Genomic DNA, 18,817 nt, shown 5'->3' on the forward strand with positions numbered 1-18,817 from the left:
AGTGGGCCTGGCTGCCTGAGTCCCTTCCTTGCAGTGGTTCCAGGGACACAGGCTCCTGATCTGAGAGGGGGCAGATACACAGAAACCTGGACACAGGAAAACCCTAGTCTCAGCCCAGGCCCTGCTCTCCTGCCTTTCCCAAGCAGAACGCCTGCTGCGCAGACTCTGGGCCTCCAGCATCATTGCAGGCCAGGCTGGGGCAAGTGCTCAGAGCAAAGTACAGACACCACACAAGGGTCAGAAATGGCTGGGCCCCAGGATCCTACAGTCTGAGTCTGGAAGAAACTTTAAAGCCTCTGTGCACCCTCTGTAGGATCCTCCTGGCTCTGCTTGCATACCTCCAGGGACAGGGAGTTCACCACCTCTTGAGACAGACCTCTGAGCTTCCTGCCTGTTCCCAGACCAGCCTCACAGATCTAAATCCCCTGCGCTCCTCCCTTGCTTTGTGCAGCAGCCGTAGCAGCACTTCTTGGGATCTTGTACATTATTCTAAACTGGTGCAGACACGCAGGCAGTTTTGTAGTCTCCTAATTGTGTGTCTGAACACCCGCCTTGGGCCTCACCTCACCCTCAAGCCCTGAGCCAGGTGGGTGCAGCCAGCCCTGTGTTCCTGAGTCAGCTCCCAACCAGACCCAGCCGGCCAGGAGCTGGTGACAGAAACACAGCTGAGCAATGTGGGCAGGAGAGGGGCAGGCAGCCTCCATCCATCACCCAGGGAAGGCCAGCAGGGGCTGATTGCCTCCTGGCGTGACCTCCAGCCCTCCCCTGCCCCCGCTGCAGCCCCAGCCCTCACCTTTGACAGTCAAGATGACAGCCCCCACCACCATGATGAGCGTTTGCAAGGCATCTGTGTAGATCACGGCGGCCAGGCCTCCTGTGGGAGGAAGTCAAGAAGCTGGAGGGAGGAGGGCCAGCGAAGCAACACCAGAGCTCCAGGGAGGGCCGGCTGTTCACATCCGGGTCCCTGCCCTTTCACAGGGGGGTGAGCTGTGGGATGATGCCGCTGGGCCCGCAGAGCCAAACTGCCGATCCCTGACTACACTGGCGATGTCCCAGGCTGTGGGAGGAGGTGGCCCTCTGCCTCCTGCTCACACCCCTCGACGGTCAGATGGCAGCACATGACCACCCAGCTGCACCAATGCCCAGTCCAGTGGTCAGGCCCGCTCTCCCCGGGACCCCCAGCCAACCCTGCCCAGGCGCCGTACCTGCGATGGTGTACAGGGCTGTGATGACGAGCATGAGGATGGTGGAGAGGTAGAAGTTCCAGCCCAGACAGATGTGCACAAAGAGAGCCCCTGCATACAGGTCAATCTGGGAGGGGAAAGGAGTCCAGCTGAGGCCCCCGGTACCGCAGGACCAGAGCATGAGTGAGCCCCCGACTCCACCACTCACTGAGTGGATGAAGATGGGGAGACCCCCTCCACACACACACACCAGGGACTGGATGAGGGTGGGAGGACGTCCTGGCTATGGATGGGCTGTGTGCAGGGGATGTGGCTATTGTTAATAAAGTCCTAAGGCCAATGCCCACCAGGGAGCAGCGCTGTTATTAAATCTGGTCTCTGCCTGGGATGTGATAGGCAGAGCCCTGTCCCCTCGGCTCCCAGGGGGTCCTTGATGAGGAGGAGTCCAGGATGGCTTCCTGGAGGAGGCCCACAAAGACTAAGGGGACTCAGAAAACAGGTGCACCCATCTCGGTCTCCAGGTCCAGTCTGCCTGGTTCCACCTCCTGTACTCTGCTCCCCTTTGGGCAGGTGGTCTCAGAGAAGAGACCAGGCATGTGCCAGGGGCGAGCTGGGGGAACAGAGGGTCAGTCTTGCTTACTGCCCCCCCACCCCACCCATGAGGTTGGAACTGAAGCCAGGACCTTGTGTTAAGCTGAGGCTGGTCCTCGGGCTGGACTAGACACAGCCCCTGCTGTCCCAGGACGCATGACGGGCAACAATCAGCCCCAGGATGAGTGTTGGACCAGGCCCTCCCTCACTGCAAAGTGGATACCCAGCGAGCAGGAGGGTAGGACCCCACCCTGCAGGATCTGGGCGCTGAGCCCGGAGCGCCACCCCCCAAGTTTCCAAGCCTGCCATTTGTGCTGGTTCAGTAGAGGAAAGATAACCCAAAATACAGCCTCTGGGGCCAAGAGGTTCCTGAGAAGGCTGGGCATGCTATGGGGCCAGTCTGCCAGGAGGCACCAGCCCCTTCCAGCTACCCCAGGACATGGCCCAATCGGGAGCCACCCAGCACTGCTCGGAACGAGGCTGTGGACCCCCTGCTCCCCAGGCTTCAGGGACGCAAAGCCCAGGCAGAAACTGAGCCCCCCAGAGCCCATGTTCCTGCACCCCTCCCTCCAGGACCCTTCTTCACCTTCTGGAGAGGAGCCCAGCCAGTGTGGAGACTGACAAGGTGCTTTCAGGAGAACAGTGGCCCCTCACTTTGGTCCCTGGCTCCTGCACCGTGTGTGGTGGTGGGGGGGCGGGGGGAAACGTCTGCCTCCAGCCCCCATGAGACAGAGCAGAAACAGGCACAGCCTTGGTCTGTGTGCCTGACCTTCAGGCTCTGGCCACACCTCCCTGTGAGCACAATTGATTGGTCCCACCAGATTGGCCTCCATTCCACACCCAGCACTTTGCTGCCTCCCGCCTCGGCTCAGCCAGTCTCGGTACCTCATCTTCCAGACTCAGTCTCCCCAGGTGCCCTGCCCCCTCACCCCTCGACTCCTCGGACAGTTTTCCTTCCCTCTTCCATGGTAGTAGGCACCAAAGAGTGCTGAGGAGTCTGCCAGCCGGCAGGAACAGCACAGGCAAAGGTGTGGAGGTGGGGCGCTAGTGGCCATGTTCGCTCTGGGATCCTACACAGCGCCCAGTGAAGGCTCACTGCTGCCGCTAGAGGTGCAGCGGCAAGTGTGCAGTTGCCTGCAGGTACAAGGGAGTCCCCGGATAAGCAATTTGGGGTACCTGGTCCATCACCAGGTCTGATCTGACCTCTCCTTCTGCAGACTGAGCTCTGTCTCCTGTGGGCCCAGGAAAGCTGTAGCCTGGCAGAAGCTAAGAGCCCTAAATCCAGAGCCTCCAGGACCTGGACCTGTGTCCCTGGTGGACTGTGTCCCAGCCAGGTGGCTTTGAGCGGGTCACTTCACCCCCTGAGCCTCAGTGGCCCTGATCTGTAAAATGGGGGAGTGGCTGTGGAAAGAACGCAGGCACATGTGCCCGTGGCAGGAGCACTCAGCCCTCTCCATCCCTGCTGGCCTCTGCAGACACCTTGCCAGCAGGAGAGGGGACATGACACCTCTGAGGGAGCCAACTTTCCTCTGTGTCTCCCTGGTGGCCCAGGAGTAGCTGCAGAGTCTAATCTAACTCCCCTGGGGCACAGATGGAGAGGCCACGCTGGAAGAACTTGTCCATGGTGGCCAAACCCTACGAAGAAAATCAAAAGGACCGTAGCAGGGAACCGAGTCTCAAGGGTACCAGGCGAGCTGGGGCCTTGTTGGGCTGGAGCCACTGACCCACCCTCACTCAGACACCTGCTGTGGCTCCCCACTGCTTGCAGGCTGATGTGCAGGGTCAGACCCTGAACCCATTCCTCACCAACTGTCCTACCACCTCCGGTGCCTTCTTCTCCGTACGTGAGGCCCAGGCTGTCCCCATGCTCTGACTTCTGTCCATCTCATACTCGGAAACCCTGCCACCTCCAAGTCCCCTTCCCCTAGGAAGCTCCCCACTGGGGTGCTTGGTAACCCACACATGCTGCCCTGAGCTCTATTCGCAGTGTCTCATCACTGCGTGGACGTCCTAGAGGTGGGTGTCATGATCTAGTCCCCCCCACAGAGAGGCACCACTGCAAAGTGAAACAGCCCAAAGCCCTGCAGTCAGCACGTGGGGCCCAAGGCCACAGGCTTCCCGCTGGGTTAACGCTGGGGCCTGAGCCACCAGGTCCCCAGAGAGAGCAGACCCCATCCTGCCAGTATCTCATGGAGCTTGCAAAAACCGTAGGCCCAGCACCGGGAGGCAGCGAGGCTGAGAACGCGTGAGAGGGGCTGCCTCGCTGAGCTCGCTTGAAGGCCGGGCTGACCTGCTGAGTCGCAGGTTCCCCGGCAGCATGTGCCACACCTTCCCCGGTGCTCGCCCTGCCCCTGCACTGGCCACCTTCTGACACAAACCCCCTTTCCCCTCCCTTTGTGGGTGGGGTGGTCCCTGCACTGAAATTTACCACAAGTTAACCATGTGATTTCCCCTATAAATCATCCTAGTGTCCCCTGCTCCCAAACTTTGTCCCTCTCCATAAGGCCATCACTGTCCCTTTGGGGTTCCAGAAAATTCTTGCCTTTGTCACACTCTCGGCACCAGACCCACCAGCCACTGCTGTTGATTCTCTTTTCAAAATACTCCTCCCCCCACCCCCGCTGTCCCCACCCTGGGCCCATCCCTTTGGAAGCCCCTCACCTGCCCTCCAGCACTGGCTTGTTCCAAGGAAAGTCAGAGGTCTCTGCACCTCCACTGCACGCACAATAAAATCCACCTGCCAGCCCAGAGGCCCTGTGCCCTCTGGCGGCCCTCCTGTCATCCCTCACCCTCTCCGGGAGCTCCTGGCTCCACTTGCTGCAGCCCCACCAGTTTCCTCCCACCACAGCAAGCCCTGCACTTTCATTCCAGACCTCTCTCTCCAATGCAGGCCTGGTCCGCATGCCTGCTGTCTCGAGATTACAGCCCTGCGTTTGCTGCCTTCATCACACTTCTATAATTTGTGATTGCACTGGGCTGTTTACTTATCTGACTGGAACATAAGCTCCTTGTGAGCAAGAAATATGTTCCTCATCTGCGTTCTCTCAGGCCCTGGCACACTACACGCGCTCCGTACACAGCCACGTTATATATCAGGGCCTGGCACACTGCACGCGCTCAGTACACAGGCACGTTGTATATCAGGGCCTGGCACACTGCACGCGCTCAGTACACAGGCACATTATATATCAGGCCCTGGCACACTAGACCCCCAGACCAAATCCAGTAACGTGCACTGCTATATTCTTCCACACTCCAGCGGCAAACTTGAATAAAGCTGACCCTTGAACAACATGGGGGTTAAGGGTTCTGACCCCCCACAGTCAGCGATCCAAGTGTAACTTCTGATTCCCCAAAGATTTAACTACAGTCCCTCTGTATCTGCAGGGGACTCATTTCAGGACCCCTGTGGACACCAAAATCCACTGACGCTCAAGTCCCCTGTATAAAATGGCACAAGAACAATGTGTACAGTCGGCCTCTACATCCCTGGACCTCCAACTGTGGATGCAACACCCAGGGATACAGAGGCCGGCTGTATATATGTTGAAAAACATCCACATATAAGTGGAGCTGTGCAGTTCAAACCCATGTTGTTCAAGGGTGAACTGTAGTTTGCACGTGCCCTGCAAACGTACAGATATTTACTATCTGGCCCTTTACGAAAAATTAGCTGGTATATATTATCTCGTTCAGTCCCATGAGATAGGACTGGAGATACCTCAGTGAACAAGAGACAAAATGGGGGAGACAGACAATAGACACTCTAAGTAACTATTAGCTTCCTGCGAGATAGCACCTGTATGAGAAAGAGGGAGCAGGTAAGGGGCCTGGGCCTGCTGGCGCGGGGGCCAGCCCCGTTGAACAGGTGAGATTTGAAGGACCTGAGAGAGGTCAGGGAGTGAAGTGTGTGGATGTCCAAGGGAAGAAGGTTCCAGGCAGAGGCCACAGCAAGTGCACCACAACTGGCCTTTACTCCGAGTGGCCTGGATTGTCATGCCAGGTCTCTCTGTTTTCCAGAGGTTGGACTAGCCCAGAGCCACACAATGACGGAGCTGGACCTTGGTTTCCTCCCACCCCATGTGAGGGTCAGTGTGGTGATGTCTGTACCCTGCCAACACATGTTCTCTCTGCGGACCAGTGTCCCCACCTGAGGGATGGCAGCAGGTGGGCCCTGTGGTCTGTGTCCAGACAGGCTGCAGCTGGGCTGGGTCTTGGAAGTGCAGACACATGAGGTATTCCTGGGGCTCAGCCCAGTGAGGTCAGGGCCTGTGGGGCTGGCTGGGTATATGCACTGCAAACAGCTTCAGCCCGGGGTCATCTGCCAGGACGCCCTAGTCCCTCCCAAACCCAGCCCAGCAATTAGTACTCTCTCTCTCTCTCTCTCTTCATCCAGGCAGCCCAGCATTGGTGTGGAAGCCCCAGCCCTGACATTGGTGGGTTGCTCCCCATTTTATAGGTGGGTAAACGGAGTCGCCCCCACCACACAAGGGAGGTGGAATTGTCACATCCCAGCTGCTTCAGCACAGCAGGGCAAGGGTCGGGCCCCTGACCTGGGAGGCAGAGGCCCAGGTTCTAACTGATTTCTGCCTGATTCATCGTGACTTTGAGCAAGTGATGCCCGCTCTCTAGGTCTCAATAGTCTCATGTACAAACTGGGGTTGCAGGACACGGTAGTCTCCAAAGGCCCTCCCGCGTCACCCTCCACCATTCTGGAAGGGCCAGCCAAGCCACCCACTTTAGCTTGCTCTGAGTGTGAGACATAAACCCTACCACAGAGTATCAACACAGCAAACCTGGGGATACGAGAACCCCCAGGCCCAGGCTTGGCCTCACCAGACCCCAGGGGGGCCTTCCTTCCCCTCCCCTCTCTCCCTCCCAGTCCATTCTCTGGGAAGTGCCTGAGGCACTAAGAGAAACCTGCCGGTGTCACTGCCCTGCTTACAGCCCCAGTGCCATTGGGTAGCCTCGTCCCTCACTGCAGCCCGAGTGAGAACCAGCGTGGCACACAGGTCTGTTCTGCATGAATGCCAGGGCACAGTCCCCGGTTTGCCTCAGGCCTCCCCGCTCCCTCTCACCTCGCTCCCAGCTCCTCCTCACAGCTTCCTATCTGGTGCCCAAAAGTGTCTGACTTAGAGACGCCTGCAGTCTAGGCCTCCTGAGCCGACCACCCCCCCACACATCCTGCACTGCCCCACCTCTCTCCTTGGCATTTGTTCCCCACTCCCATGTCTGTGTCCCCTTCTCCATTAAAGCCCAACCTTAAATGCCACCTCCGCTTCTGAGGTCCACACGTGTCCTCCCTGTGTAGTGCCACCCCCTGGAGGGCAGAGACCGAGTCTTATTTACTTCTGTGTCTGTGGTGTCAGGGGGTGGCTGGTACAGGGGGGCTAGGAAGTGTACGCGAGGGAGGAAGAGCACGAGTGGGGAATTCTGAACTGGACTCAAGAGCAGCACGCAGCCAGGTCCCTGTGGTCTCTGAGGGGAAACCCCAAGAAAGAAAACCTCTGATGATACTCTGAGAGCATCTAGAATGGAAGGTGGTGTGATGCTTCCTTGCTAAGTCCCCCCAGAAACCTGCTCAGAGGAACAAGATGCTCTGGGGCCCCCTGGAGTCGTCCTGTGGGCGCACAGCACATGTGGAGGCCCAGTCAAAGCTCCCAGGGTCTGCAGAGGAGCCGCCAGCCACTGTTCCCACGCCCAAGGTGGGGAGAGGGGCAGGTCAGATGCCGGGTCAGACCCCCAGTCGGGGCTCAGTGAGGGCTTGGGGTGGACGCCAGGCCACTGCGGAGCAGTCACTCTCCCAGGGCCTCGTTTCCAGAGAGCCCTGCCTCTAAGCCTCCACGCCCTCCGTGGAATTGATGGCATCTCTGGGTTTTCCTAGTCCCGGAGCTGACGTGAGGAGAAAGCCGGGCCTCGCTGAGCACGTCCCGCCCGACAAGGTATACCAGCCCTCCTCACCCGCCACAGAAGCCATGAAAGGCAGGCACAGCACTCGTCCTCCACACTCAGTAACGAGGCTCAGGGTCCAGTCCAGGGTCACTCAGCCAGAAGCCAGCCAGCCCAGGACTCAGGCCCAGGTTCCCCTGCATCCAGAGCCCTGTCAGAAGCTGGAGCAGGAGGCTGGATGGCCCCAGGGGCCGAAAGCTCAGTGCCCACAGGCTTGGGAGTAAGAACCAGAAGGCCTGGCATTGCCATGAAGTCACCGGTAAGCTTGGCACCAGTTTCCTTGGGAGAAGTCCCTTCCCTGGGCCTCGGTTTCCCTATCTCTAAAATCAGGGGCTTGGGCAAGACAAGCCATCAGCGAGTCCTGGCTGACATTCTGGTGTGCTTTCTGCTCTTAACCTTCCAGCGGGAACAGGTTCAGCCCCAAGGGGTACAGGCCTGGAGATGCCCACTGCAGGGGAGCCCCAATGCCAAGACAGTGCTGCTCTCCTGTTGTCTCCAGTTTATCCTGCAGTGACCAGTCACTGGTGAGAGGCAGGAGGTGGGCTCCATGCAGCCTCTGGACCGCCCAGACTGCAGGCTCTCAACACCGCCTAGTGGGCAGTCCTGGCTCACCTCGGAGCGGGGCCGAGGGAAGATGGGAGATGGACCTGGGACCCCCACCACCAACCCCTGATACAGAGAAACCCCCTGATGCTCCCATATCTAGCACCTGAGGTGAAACAGCAGTCACAGGACTTATGATCTGCCCCCAACTATGCAAGTGCTGAACTTACATTCTGGGGGCCCCCCGGACCAGCTCTCACAAACTCACTGTGTGACCCTGAGCAAGACATTGTCCCTCTCTGGGCCTCAGTTTCCACAGCAGAGATGGATGAGAGAATATCAAGTCTGTTTCAGGGGCCTCCCAGAGCAGGACGTTTCCAGGCAATGCTGGCCGGAAGGTGGGGGTGGGGAGCTTACCGATATCTTGGTGAAGACAGACAGCAGCAGGGACAGGACAGACAGGTACATGCGTATCCGCTGGCCTCCAAAGCGCTTCTGGATGTATTCAGGCATGGTGACGATCTGAGGCAGACACGGGGCAGGGGCTAAGCACCCTCCAAGACTACACCGTGCATGCAGGGCACGGAGCTCCTCACAGGCAAGGCCCAGCCCCACACTGGACCGTGAATTTCAGGTTAAGGGTTCTGACCATATCCTGAAGGTTTTAGGCAGGGGAGTGGCAGCTTACATTGGCTCTTCAGGGCTGATATGAGGAATGGATTGGAGGGGCTGTGGCTGGGGACAGAGGAACAAGTTTGGAAGCTGTTGTGGCAAATCCAGGTGAGCCATGTTGAGGCTGGATGTGGAAGGTCGCTGTGAGGGCCAGAGCAGGGGACAGATGGAGAGATCCAGGAAGTGGATCCACTGCACTAGTGACAGCTCGGCTGGGACCAAAGGAGTGGGAAGAGTCAAGTGTTGCTCAGGTGTGCCACCAACATGTGCAGCCCAGGTATGCCACCCAGGCGTGCAGCCTGTGTGCCTAGGTAGATGGAGCATGCAAGGACAGTGGCAACCAGCAGAGAAGGTACCTGGGCTGATGTCCCAGCGGACCTGCCTTTGTGGGTTGATAGGAATGTTAATTGAACTAGTAACAAATCCAGCTCTCAGAGTTCCCCAACTTGTGAGTGAAGCCAGCGGGTCCCCATCACCTCCACCAACTCAGACCACGGCCCAGACCCGGGTGAGGCTGCCCTGAGTCCCCAGGAGCAGACTCACCTCCGAGGAGACATAGATGGGCACAAACACCCACGCCAGGGCCAGCAGCACGTATGTAGCCTGAGGAAGACAGAGGCTGGCTGAGCACAGTGGGCACAGCACCCACACGCCCTGCTATAGAGATGAAGCTGGCACCAGCGGTCTGGGGGCTTGACTTGCCACGAGAACCTGGAGCAGCCCCTTCCCCTCCTTGCACCTCTGTAAATAGGAGGCCTGGGCCCAGGCTCACAGCTCTTTTCCTGCTGGTCTGTCCAGCACTTCGGTGTTCTGAGGACCAGACTTCCACAGGAATACCACCATCTGGACATTGGCTGGCCCAAGTTGCTGGGAGGTGCCCCTCTGGCCATGGAGGGGTGGACTCCAATGTAGCCCCCATCCAGTGCCTTTCAAGGTGGCTGTGCCGTCCCTCCCACAGCCTGCACCCACTCTCTAGGAGCTCACATGCCATTCGAAGCCCGCCACAGCCAGGCCGCCAGCCGCGCCCGAGCCCGCCAGTCCAATGAAGAGGCCTGAGCCCTCGCTACTGGCAAAGAGGGAGGCTCCGATCTGGAAGGCAGAGAGCGAAAGGAATCAGCTGCAGGCCCCCCAGACTCCAAATCCCCGCCGTTCCACAATACCCAGCCACCTCACCCCTACACACCCAGCTTGGGGACCTCCTGCCACCTCAGCCTGCCCCATCACCACCTGCTTGAGCTGGGCTGGGCGGTGACCTTCGGGATGCAGATGCTGGCTGACTAGAGGTCAGATGTGGTCCCCCTGGAAGGAGGGGCGGAGGTGTCCAGGTACACTCACCGGCCACCACGTCATGTCCCGGCCTGCCAGGAAGTAGCCGCGCACTGTGTTCCTGCTGGCTCGACAGGAGGACTACGGAACAGAGGCAGAAATTGGAACCCTCATGCATCACTGGGGGGAATGTTAAACGGTGCCACTGCTGCGAAAATAGTCTGGCCGTTTCTCAAAGAATTGACCATATAATTACCCTAGGGCCGAGAAATTCCACTCCTAGGTTCCTCCCTAAGAGAACTGAGAACTGATGTGTTCAGACAAAACTCATACACGAATGTCCACAGCAGCAGTATTCACAACTGCCAAAAGGTGGAGACAAGCCAAATGTCCACCAGGTGACGAATGGGTAACAAAATGTGGTCTCTCTGCACAATGGAATAGTATCCAACCATAAAAAGGAATGAAGACCTTTGCAAACATTCTAAGTAAAAGAAGTCAGACACAAAAGGCCACATGTGGTGTGTTTCCGTTTATACAAATGTCCAGAATAGGTAAATCCATAAAGACATAAAACAGATTAGTGGTTGCCAGGGGTGGAGAGAGGGGGTGATGGGGAGTGACTGCTAATAGCTGTGGGGTTTCCTCTTGAGGAGACAAAAATGTTTTGGAACTAGATAGAGATAATGGCTGCACAACATTGTGAATGTACTAAATGCCACTGAATTGTATATTTTTATTTCTAAATGGTTAATTTAAAATGGTGAGTTTTACGTTGTGCGAATATTACTCAATTAAATTTTAAAAAACAAAAACAAAAAAACAGGCAGCCAGCTCCCCATCCAGCCTGCCCCCCTTGCTCCTGGGTCCAGCGGTCAGCTTCTCCCGGCCTTCACTCATTTCTAGCCTACTCCAGACCATCACCCACCCCTCCTGGGAGGCTCCCCCTCAGGGCGCTCTCAGCCTGGGGGAGGCAAGAACAGATACAGCAGGGAGCCGGTGACCCTGAGCACAGCTGGCCACTGTTGACTGGGGTGCTATGTGTCTGGCTGAATCAGGCTCTTCCGTGCTTCTTATCCCTGGCTCGTCAAACAGCCTCAGGGCAGGTACTGCGCCCTGAAGGTCAGGTCTAGGTTTTGGCCTCCCTGAGATCATTCTGCAGTGAGCAGCTGAGCTGGGCTTTCCTGTTTTGTCTCTTAACGAAGACTTTGAGCCAAGGAATCTGAGAGCCCTTTGGCCTTGATCTTTTACTTCTAATATTTATATTTCTAACACATTTCAATAAATTATCGCTCAAGTATTCCTGTATGCTTTTGTTTTGGAGGGAATATAGAATTTTGTGCTCCATGTGTATGGAATAAAAAATCTAAAATCGGAATGCCAGGGAGCAAATCCTGGCCATGTGACCGTGGGCGAGTGACTTAACCTCTGTGCCTCAGTTTCCTCTTCTGTAATGTGGGCCTAATAGGACTCCTTTTCTCGTAGGGTTTTTATGAGGTTTAATGAGTCAATACACGTACCATGCTGAAACGGCGCCCGGGACCTGGTAAGTGTTCAATGAGGGTCAGTGATTAGGTGCCTTTTTCATTTAGTGCCATCTGAACAAGAGAAACTGAAAAGATGTGAAACTGAAAACAGAAAATATTTGAAAAGAGGGACACAAGTGGTGAATTTAGATACTGTGTTTCCCCGAAAATAAGACCCAGCCGGACCATCAGCTCTAATGTGTCTTTTGGAGCAAAATTAATATAAGACCCGGTATTATATTTATATTTCTATATTATATTTTATTATTATATTATTATAAAGATCCGGTCTTATATTAAAATAAGACCTCGTCTTATGTTATATTAAAGTAAGACTGGGTCTTATATTTTTGCTCCAAAAGATGCATTGGAGCTGATGGTCCGGCTAGGTCTTATTTTCAGGGAAACACGGTATATACAGAGGGTGACAAAAAAAAAAGTATACACATTTTAAGAAAGGAAAAAAACTATTAAAATTGTAATACTCAATATATACCAATAACAAAAGATGAAAACAAATCACGTTTGACTTCTGCAATTACAAGAGGTGCTCAAAGTGGTTACCATCAGCGTCCAGACACTTCTGATTATGGCGAACCACTGCTTGAGCAACGTTGATCAAAGTGTCCACGTGTCTACATTTTTTTGGCACCCCCAGTATATTTTGCATTCCTTTTTTCACAACGTACGTATTGTAACATAAGGCTGGATGACAAAATATCAATCACCAGATAAGCCTCTTTCTTCCTGACTTTAATTGCCCCACATACCGTATTCAAGATGATTAAGCCAAATTGTCTGGACCTGCCATTCATAGCTTGTGTGTGGTTTCTCCCTGCCTCCCTCCAGTCTCAACTCCCACACTTCCTCTCTGTCCCTGTGAGTAGCGACACTGACACAGTGCAGTCTGGGGGCTCTGACAGCCTTAGCAAACATGGCCGCATCCAGCTGTGTAGTCTGTGCACTGTACAACTCCAGAGCAGCTCTGGCCTTAACCCATGCTTTTTCCTAACGTGCCTTCTCATCTTTCAAGGATATAGTGGGTGTTGCAAATTGCCTTCTTCTTTCCCTTTTCCTTCCTAAAGGAGCCCGTCTTTTCCAGCAATTGGCTCAAGTGGTCCTAACCCAATCTCTAGCTTCAGGGGCCCTGAGCTTATCACATTCCTTAGCTGTCACACATGGTTCAGGAACAGTCCCTGACTTAAGAGGTTGTAGCCAGAGTGTAACTGGGATTGCTCCTGGCCTCCTGGGAGTTGGACGGCAACCATGTTAATATCCACTGAGAGCCCCTCTGTAGCAGAGTTGGTTCCAAGTGCTTTATCTGTGTGAGGTGTTTAGTCCTCAAAACAGCCCCATGCAGTAGGTACCGTGATCATTGCCACATTACCAACAAGGAAACCAAGGCTTTCAGAGGTGAAAGGACAACCAGGAAGTAAGTGGTAGAGTCAGGATTTAAATCTAGGCTCAACCATTAGGCTGGGCATCTTGCCTCCATGAGGGAAACTGGGCTCAGGACAAAGCCACACATGGAAGGAGGCTGAGAGAACCACAGGGAAGTGCAGCCATAGCCTTGATGATACTGCGAACCCCTGGATCACACTGTACCTGAAGCCTTCCCTATTGCTGGACTTTCCAGTATGGATGCCATTACATTTCCTTCAGTGTTTGATCACATCTGAAATAGGTTTTCTGTCACTTGTTAACAGATACCCTGATGGATGTAAAGGTTTAACACCTCCTTGAAGGCCTTCCCCTGGCTCTCCTAACTTCACCATCAGAACAGCTTTGCAGAGCTTGCTCTCTCTGCCTCTGGGCCATGAGCACTGCATCTGATCCCTGTGGGATCTGGCTCCTGCACCCTCCTCACCTGGCCCTGTTCTTTTCTGCATGTGCTCACAGCTCTCTGTTGGCTGCACCCAGCTTCATTCTTGGAGGGACAGGTCAGAACTCCCACAACCCCACTGCCTGGTCACCAGCCAGGCTGAGCTAAGAGAGGTGAGTCCCTGGGAAGCAGAGGGCCTGGCCTCAGATGCTCAAAACACCTTTCTTAGGTGTGCACTTCCAGCTAAATCCCCCACTGGTGCTGGCCGGGAAAGCCTCTCCCGTCCTCTTCCTGCACGAGATCTTATTGACCTCCCAGCCTGGCTCTCACCTCATCTCATCCAGAAAGCCCCTGGTGCCAGTTCTGTGCCGTGTGAACACCCCTCCTCTGAATCCCCAGCCACCAGCTCTCCCAGGAATACTGCCCACTATGGTTGGCACCAGGTTCTCACATCCACTTGCCCCTTGAGGTCCTTGGAACAGCCCTGGGAGGTGGGCTGTACAGACATTCATGTTGTGTGTTTGAGCAAACTGAGGCCCAGAGAGGTTAAGTAATGGGCTCCAAGTACACAGCCAGTCAGGACTACCACCCAGCTTTCCCAATGGCCACCACTATGATTTACTATTTGACCACAAAAGAATAAATTCGAATTACTGCTGCTGTCGTTGCTGCTCTTACCACCACAACCTCCACCACCACCACTTCCAGTCCTACTATTGAACCAGCAGCAGGGTCTAGCCCCAGGTGGGCCCCTCAGGGGGAAGACCTCCCCATCTCAGGGGCGTGGCATTAGGGACATACATGGTGTGTCCATCTTACACATCAAGACCCTGAGGCCCAGAAAGTCAAGCAACTTCCTAGGATGCCAGAGCAGGGGACCCGTCCTCAACCCTCAGAATCAGACTGGGGGCCCAGGAAGATAGGAACGGATTTTCATTCTCCCTAGGAGATGAAGACCACAACATGTCAGGGCTCCAGGACTCTGGCCTGGGGACCCTTGGTACATGGAGGGTAGCCTGACCTCTGTAGACCCAAAGCTGGCCGGCCTGCTGTATGCACTTCATCTTCAGGAAGCCTCCGAGGTCAGCAGCATGGATAGACAACAGCACCTGCCCTCTCTGTGGGGACCTGGGGCTCACCGAACAAGCCCAGTACTCTGAGCCCACAGTTCACCTGCACCGAGGTTCGTCTGTGCTCAGGGCTATGGGAGGACAGGTGACGTGTGCAGTGTCTGCATAGCAGGCCCCCACTCCACTGGGTTCTGTGATGGGCTCAAATCGTGGCTCTTTCTTATCAAGACCAAGAGGAACTGGCTTATGAATGGGACTAAGTGGCAGAGACAGGTACCCTGGGGAGATTCTTAAAAATCAAGATACCCAGGCCCTGCATGCCCCTCCCTCCCTCTGGATTCTGATCCAGCAAGTCTGGGGTATTGCCGGGAACCTCTGTGATTCTGTCGTTCAGGCAGATGTCCTCCATGGGAGTCCATCTGACACCCAAGAGACGGAGGCCAGGAAGACGACAGGCTGTGCCTGGGCCCCCAGCCGTATGAACGCCCAGTGAGCTTCCTGTACTGCCTACCCCTCAGAGAGACCTTCTTCTTCCTCACTTTAAGGGCTGAGAAACCGTTGTCCACAGAGAGAAGGGAGGTGAGTCAAGGTCTCGGACAAATCTACCCCGGGGCTGGGAGCAGGGCCCCAGCGGGCCCCAGCCGCCCCCAGAGACACTACAGACGCAGCAGGGAATGCCCCCTGGTTCCCGTCCCCTGGCGCAGTTCTCTCACCCATACGCCCACGACCAGGTTCAGGGCAAAGTACACTGTGATGATGACAATGTCAGCCACACTCAGCTGCGGCCCAAGGGCGTGCGTGTCACTCGTGGAGTTGTCCCCCGCCATCCTGCAGCAGGTGCCTGCTCTGTGTCACAGAGAATGGGGCCCAAACCGGGCTGTGTCGGACTTCCTGCCAGGGAAAAATTGATCATTAAACAGAGCGGGACAGAGGCATCCCTGGCCCACGGTGTGGCCACGTGCAGGAAACTGCTTCCAAGCGCGTCTCCATCTCCTCTGCTCCCCACCCGCCCCCTTGGGGAGAGCTGAGAAAGAGGGAGGAGGGGGGGTGCCTCCTTAAACTCAGAGGAGGTTTGGAAAAACGAAAGGGAGTTTAATGGATCCAAAGACAACCAGGAATTCCCAGAAAGGGTTTAGTCACCTAATGGTGACTCGACCTATATTTAATTCCTACAAGAAGCGTGGGGTTAGGGAAGATGCCTCCCCCCTGGGTACACCGCCTTCATGAGCAGCTGCATCCTTCTGCAGCCACTGGGCCGCGTTTGGACCGAGAAGGACCTGGGATGGTGACTCTCTCATTACGTGGTTCACTTCCAGCCATGACAGTTCTGTCCCAGGTCTCCATGTGGGCAATAAAGAGCTGTCGCCAAGTCTCCTCTGTCTCCAGACCAGTGAAACAGGCCCAAGCCCCTCACCTTGACCCTCTGTTCAGACCCCCATGCTCTCCCCAGGACCAGGGAGGACCCAGCACCTAGCCAGTGCCTGCCTTCGCCTTGCTGCACTGCCCCATTTTGTGCTCAGCAAGCCACTCAGGCTGGTGACGTCACATCCCAGTCAGGAATGGAGGCTGAGCCACCTGTCATTTCACAGCCATTCTTGAGGGCAAAGCTGGGATTTAGCTCAGATCGCCCTGGACCCTCCCCACTGGTGGCAGTGATGGATCTGGTTCCATCGGATGCCCTGATACCCGCTCACTAATTAAATCGGTGTGCACAGCTGGGCGGGTGTCTCGGTGACATGGTCTGTGGCTTTGCAGTGCATTTGGAGTTTAACCGGGACACTTAGCCCTTCCAGAGGTGTTAATGAGTGAGCGGCTGTCAGTGGGAACACGCTGGCTGGCAAAAACAGCTGTGTGCCTGTTATTAGGTAACCCGAGGTGGAGGATTTAAAGATTAATCCCCTCACACGGAGGACGAGACAAAGGAGGAAAAGAAATTAAATCACTGCTTATAGTAAACTCAGGCAGGTTCAGACTGCCTACCCCCAACCACCCTCGCCTTCAACCAAGCAGCTTCTCAAATGTCATTTACTGCCTAAGCCATTGCTACAAATATACGGTAAATCTAGAAGTCACTGTGTACTAGTCAAAGGACACAGATTTATTAAACCTGTCTCCCGAAGCTAAAGCAGTTGAAAAAAATAGTATTTGTTCCCCTCGCCTCAGCCCGGGTCTCAGAAGGAAATGACTCACTTAGCGAGAACCCCCCACCCTCTCCCGCTTCTGATCAAAAGTCCTGGACAAAGGTGATCCAGGAGCTGATGGGCGGGCATGTCCCAGTGGAGGACCTGAGGGAGAAATTCCAGTTACGTTCCACATTCCCATCCCACCTGACCCAACATGACCACACGCACGGATCTAATTCTTCTGGTCCAACTAGCCCAGCACAGAACGCGGGCACCTGCCCAGCCGAGGCGCCATCCATGTCACACCTGTGAGCTTGCTGCATCCATGCCAGGAGGAAGCGCCTGTGTGGTGTTTTCAAACACCATGCTGACACCTAATGGGTGCGTTTTCCCACACCAACCAGTTCTCCACCACTCTGAATACCAGCTGGGTGTCATGTAATTCAGTTCCATTCTGACACTGTCAACTCAAGTTAGCAGTGTCAGAATCCACAGCTTAAGGACTCAGTTCCCACAAGACGACCCCACTTCACACACCAGTCGCAAGGCCTGGGCCTCCCGTGCTTTTGACCAACTGCCTAGATATCAAGGGTTCCCAAAACCCCCTCTTCAGATTGATAATTTACTAGAACAGCTCACAGAGCTCAGGAAAACACTTTACTTATTATTATAAGCGATATGATAAAGGATACAGAGGAACAGCGAGATGAAGAGATATGTACAGTGAGGTCCAGAAAGGACCAGAGAGGACAGGAACCATCTCTATCTTTTTTGGGGTGGGGAGAAGTCGCGAGCTCGGGGGCTTCTGTCCTCATGGAGTTGGGGTGCGTCACCCTCTGGGTTCGTGCGTGTGTTCACCGACCTGGAAGCTCTCTGAACCCCATTCAGTGTGTTGGGGTTTATGGAGGCTTCCTCACACAGGCGTGATTCATTAAGGCACATGCCATTGGTAGCTAACTCAATCTCCGGCCCCTCTCTCCTTCGGGATGGGGGGTGGGCTGAAAGTTCCCACCCTCTAATCCTACCTTGGTTTTTCTGGTGACTATCTCCCATTCTTAAGTTACCTAGGGGCCCCAGCTGCCAGTAGTCTCATTAGCATACAAAAGACACTCTTGTCACTCCGGAAATTCCAAGGTTTTTAGGAGCTGTGTGCCAGAATCTGGGGACAAAGACCAAAGACAGTCATGCACCATATAACATTTTGATCAAGGATGGACTGCGTATACGAAGGTGGTATAGGATCGAGCCCAGGTGTGCAGTGGGTACACCACCTAGGTGTGTGTAAGTGCCCTCACTCCATGATGTTCGCACAGTGACAAAATCATCTAATAACGCAGTTCTCAGGATGTATCCCTGTCATTAAGTGGCACATGACTGGATTCATTTTTTTATTGTATTTATTACAGTCCCAGACTCATGAAAAACATCTCCTGGACAAGGACTAGGGGCTGGGCGGGAGAGGGTTTGGCCAGGGCCAAAACAGGAGGACTGGAACCCTCTCTTTCTTTTGGGGGGTAGGGAGAGGGGATATCTAAGAATTTATTTTCTTTCTTAGTGCCTCAGAATTGTGCAGGAGGCTTGCCTCAGCTAAACCATGTGGGTGAGCCAGAAAGAACTGAAACAGGCCGTGCACGAGGGGTGTTTGCCCACAGCTCTTCTGCACCAGCCTGTGGACTAAACCCTCCATCTGGCTGGTTACCTGTGGCTCCTGCTTTTGCAATGAACGCAGACAGGACTTATCATTTATTCATATTAAATGTCACCTGCCTGTCTGTCCCTATAGAAACACAGAAGTGTCCCCAGCTACACATGTAAGGAAGTACAAGCAGAAAATTGGAAATTGCCTAAATAGCCATCGAAGGGGTGGTAGAGTGAATCATGTTGCATCTGTAGAATGCTGTGAACATTAGAAAGATGAGGTGGTTTTATATAGTGATACAAAGGATGATACATTTTAAGTGAAAAAAGCAAACTGCAGAACAGTACAAGGTCTGACAATTACATTTGCGAACTCATCCTAGAAAAAGTGCTGCACACCTCATTGCTGAATATCACTACGGTCACCTTCGAG

At 54.8% G+C, this 18,817-nt stretch overlaps 1 protein-coding gene across 2 annotated transcripts in view; it reads right to left on the reverse strand.

Moving 5' to 3' along the window:
- Positions 1 to 15,498, reverse strand: part of SLC5A10 (solute carrier family 5 member 10) — a 60,771-nt gene extending 45,273 nt beyond the window's left edge. Inside the window, exons 1-7 of one of the 2 annotated variants that reach the window (XM_074320882.2) lie at positions 15,337 to 15,498; positions 10,275 to 10,346; positions 9,924 to 10,028; positions 9,483 to 9,542; positions 8,685 to 8,789; positions 1,206 to 1,311; positions 794 to 874 (exon numbers count right to left, since the gene is read on the reverse strand). In XM_074320882.2, the coding sequence (XP_074176983.1) occupies positions 794 to 874; positions 1,206 to 1,311; positions 8,685 to 8,789; positions 9,483 to 9,542; positions 9,924 to 10,028; positions 10,275 to 10,346; positions 15,337 to 15,450 (643 nt within the window). In that variant the 5' untranslated portion in view covers positions 15,451 to 15,498. The remainder of the gene's footprint in view (positions 1 to 793; positions 875 to 1,205; positions 1,312 to 8,684; positions 8,790 to 9,482; positions 9,543 to 9,923; positions 10,029 to 10,274; positions 10,347 to 15,336) is intronic. The other variant, XM_019753759.3, reaches the window with a different exon arrangement.
- Between the last annotated feature and the right edge of the window lie 3,319 nt (positions 15,499 to 18,817).

Source organism: Rhinolophus sinicus, chromosome 12 (genome assembly GCF_057876585.1).
Source record: "Rhinolophus sinicus isolate RSI-liver-muscle chromosome 12, RSI-T2T, whole genome shotgun sequence".
In the NCBI taxonomy this organism is placed as follows: Eukaryota; Metazoa; Chordata; class Mammalia; order Chiroptera; family Rhinolophidae; genus Rhinolophus; species Rhinolophus sinicus.